This window comes from Sinocyclocheilus rhinocerous, unplaced genomic scaffold (assembly GCF_001515625.1).
Source record: "Sinocyclocheilus rhinocerous isolate Xijiao unplaced genomic scaffold, SAMN03320098_v1.1 scaffold2245, whole genome shotgun sequence".
NCBI lineage: Eukaryota > Metazoa > Chordata > Actinopteri > Cypriniformes > Cyprinidae > Sinocyclocheilus > Sinocyclocheilus rhinocerous.
The window spans coordinates 576,982-579,687 of NW_015637544.1; the positions used below are offsets into that span (position 1 = coordinate 576,982).

The 2,706-nt window shown below is 34.3% G+C and overlaps 1 protein-coding gene across 1 annotated transcript in view; it reads right to left on the bottom strand.

Moving 5' to 3' along the window:
- LOC107749025 (epithelial-stromal interaction protein 1) overlaps window positions 1-2,706 on the bottom strand; it is a 29,461-nt gene that overhangs the window by 7,756 nt on the left and 18,999 nt on the right. Inside the window, 2 exon segments of the mRNA XM_074560211.1 lie at window positions 1,232-1,311; window positions 1,742-1,825. Of these exon segments, the coding sequence (XP_074416312.1) occupies window positions 1,232-1,311; window positions 1,742-1,825 (164 nt within the window).

The following is a 2,706-nucleotide window of genomic DNA, read 5'->3' on the forward strand; positions in this document are numbered from 1 at the left end:
TGCTATAAAACAAACTTTTAATATGTAAAAAAAAACATACTTTCAATGAACTTTAATTTTGTAAATTACCTGTATTTGTTTAAGTTATTATTACTTAATCAAAACAACCCAACTGCAGTTTGATTAATATTACTTGGAATACGCAATAAAAAAATGTGATTTCTAAAAAAATTAATTAAAATGGAGTTATCGGTTTTTGCAAATTAACTCTTCAAGTATATTTTAAAAATACTAACAGATAATATAATATTAATGTAATAAAAGCCCACTTAAGTGTACTAAAAGAAAGTGCACTTTCATGACTTTCATGTTTCCTAACACACTTTGTAATTTTTCAAATTAAACATTTTTCTTTAAAGTACATTTTACCTCATTATGTTTTAATAATCCTTTGTCATGTTTTAAAGAAGTACACTTATTTTGATGTGTTGACGAACATACTAAACATGTCAAATAATTATCATTTTAACTGTAGTGTTATTCAGTATGCTACATTTAAAGTTAATATATTTTAAATGTAAATTGCTACAAATATACAGTTAAAAATATGAATACATGCAACTTCAACATAAATTACACATAAGTATATTTAGTTAAATGCTTGTCAGTACATTCAGCAGCACACATATTTCAAAGACAAAAGAAGTAATTATGAAATGATATATAAATATATAAGTCCTACTTAAGTGGTCAGAAAGCACTTTAACATTCAGCTAATTGCATAAATTTAAACTATAATACATTATTAACATGCAATTAAGTGTCTAAAACATTACATTCTTAAATTACACAAGTATTCTATTAAAGTATATGCTATTTCTCTAATAAGTACTTTTTCACTCAAGTGTACTTCTTTTTCACAAGAGTCTATACAAGTTCAAAATGTGCCATGAAACCCGTATGACTTTCTTTCTTCCATGGGACACAAAAGTAGTTATTTATAGAATGTCCAAGGTGCTCTTTTCTAGCTGAGGGCCAGACAGATGCTGATCCCCGTCCACTTCCATTGTGCAGCTTAGACATTCTGCTAAATATCTCCTTTGGTGTTTCACAGGGGGAAAAAAATCTTATTCTGTATGACAGGTTAATGATGTTTTTTTTTCGTCATCATTAGAAAAAAAAATGAGAAAAATGCATAATATAAGCATTTTTACTAGTGGTCTCAGACTCCTTTATTAATTCTGAAAGTCATGGCTTTTTTTAGCGGTCGGTCATGATTAGGCGCCCATACCGCTGATGGTCAGCTTCAGTCCATCTCTTCCTGTCCTCCTCCTGTTGTTTTTGTTTTTCCTCCAAAAATGTTTTTCCTGCCTGGAAATAGTAAGTTCATGAAAATTTCATCTCCAACAGAAATGTCTCCTCTACTTATGTAAAGGGTCTCAAGCTCTGTGGCTATAACAATTGAATTGCATATTTGCATGAATAAACAACAATATCAACATGATAGGCCAGGCTGACCTATTGTCCTCGATGCATATCAGTGAATTAAGTCTGTGTTTGACCGACGTAGAGGCATTCAAAGCCACAGAAATACCACTATACAGCCAGCTGGAAAACACCTACACTACTCCATCCATCACTACCTCCTATAACCTAGAACATGCTAATCAATAGCATATGCTAGGCAGAGTTAGTTCTTTTTCTTGGCAAAGCCCAGACGTTTTGCTGTGGTGTTCCTGCGAAAAAGTGGAGGTGATGTTCATAAGTTCAGAACATCTGTTTTGCTTCCTTTGTTCTTTACCTTTCTCCTCTGCTCCTCTTTCTTCTTAAGCAGGTCAGCGTTCTCCTCCTCTCTTCTGGCTTCCCTGTACTCATGACTTTTAGTCTGTGAAGAAATAGTGGCCACACAATGAAATCTAGGAAAGTGTCTTTTTTTTGACTATACTGGGTTTCCTGAATGCCTTGAATAATATCGTTATTGAATCACACGTTTCTTAACATGCGGTCACATTTGCCATTGCTCTGCAAAATTTTGTGTGCGAAATCCAGTTATTCTAATAGGAATCTGCACAATTGGGAGTTTCACGTGAGGGGAAAAAACTTCCATACACAAGTTTTACTCATTTTCATGTTGGTCACATGAATTTGCCACATTGAGCAACAAAAACCCGCTTGGTTTGGAAGGGACTTCTGTGTGAGTGGTGCTTTTTACATCTCTGCACTATTGAAAAGAGACAATGGACCTTTTTCACTCGTGAAATTTAACTCCAATTTCACTAATGTGGCCTTGCCTTTAGTTGCTGTTCACATAGGATGCATTTTTGTATTCAAAAACATGAGTGCATGCATCTCAAGGTGCATTTTTAAAAGTTTATCTATTTTGAACTTGACACTGTCTTAAAAATGCAATGCTCATGGTGGAAGACAATGACCTTGATGCAATGGCCAAATATGTCTATTTGCATGTGTGTGGACCGCTCACACTCTGATTACTGGTCATCTTATGCATACTGCACACAAAAATGGCAAGTGCTGACATAAAGTGTCAGTTTTAATCTGAATGGTCGGCTTTATGCAACTTCTAAGAGCAAGGACACCGGGTATAGGATTAGATCTCTGCCACAATTCTGCGCGCGAAAGATCATATTTTGAGCGCACAAAAGTGCATTTTGCACGCGCGCGATCTGAGTTTTGTGGAGAAAATGTTCGTTTCGCAAAGAAAAAAGTATTTAAAGCGCACTAAAATCAATTTTGCATTTAAAATAA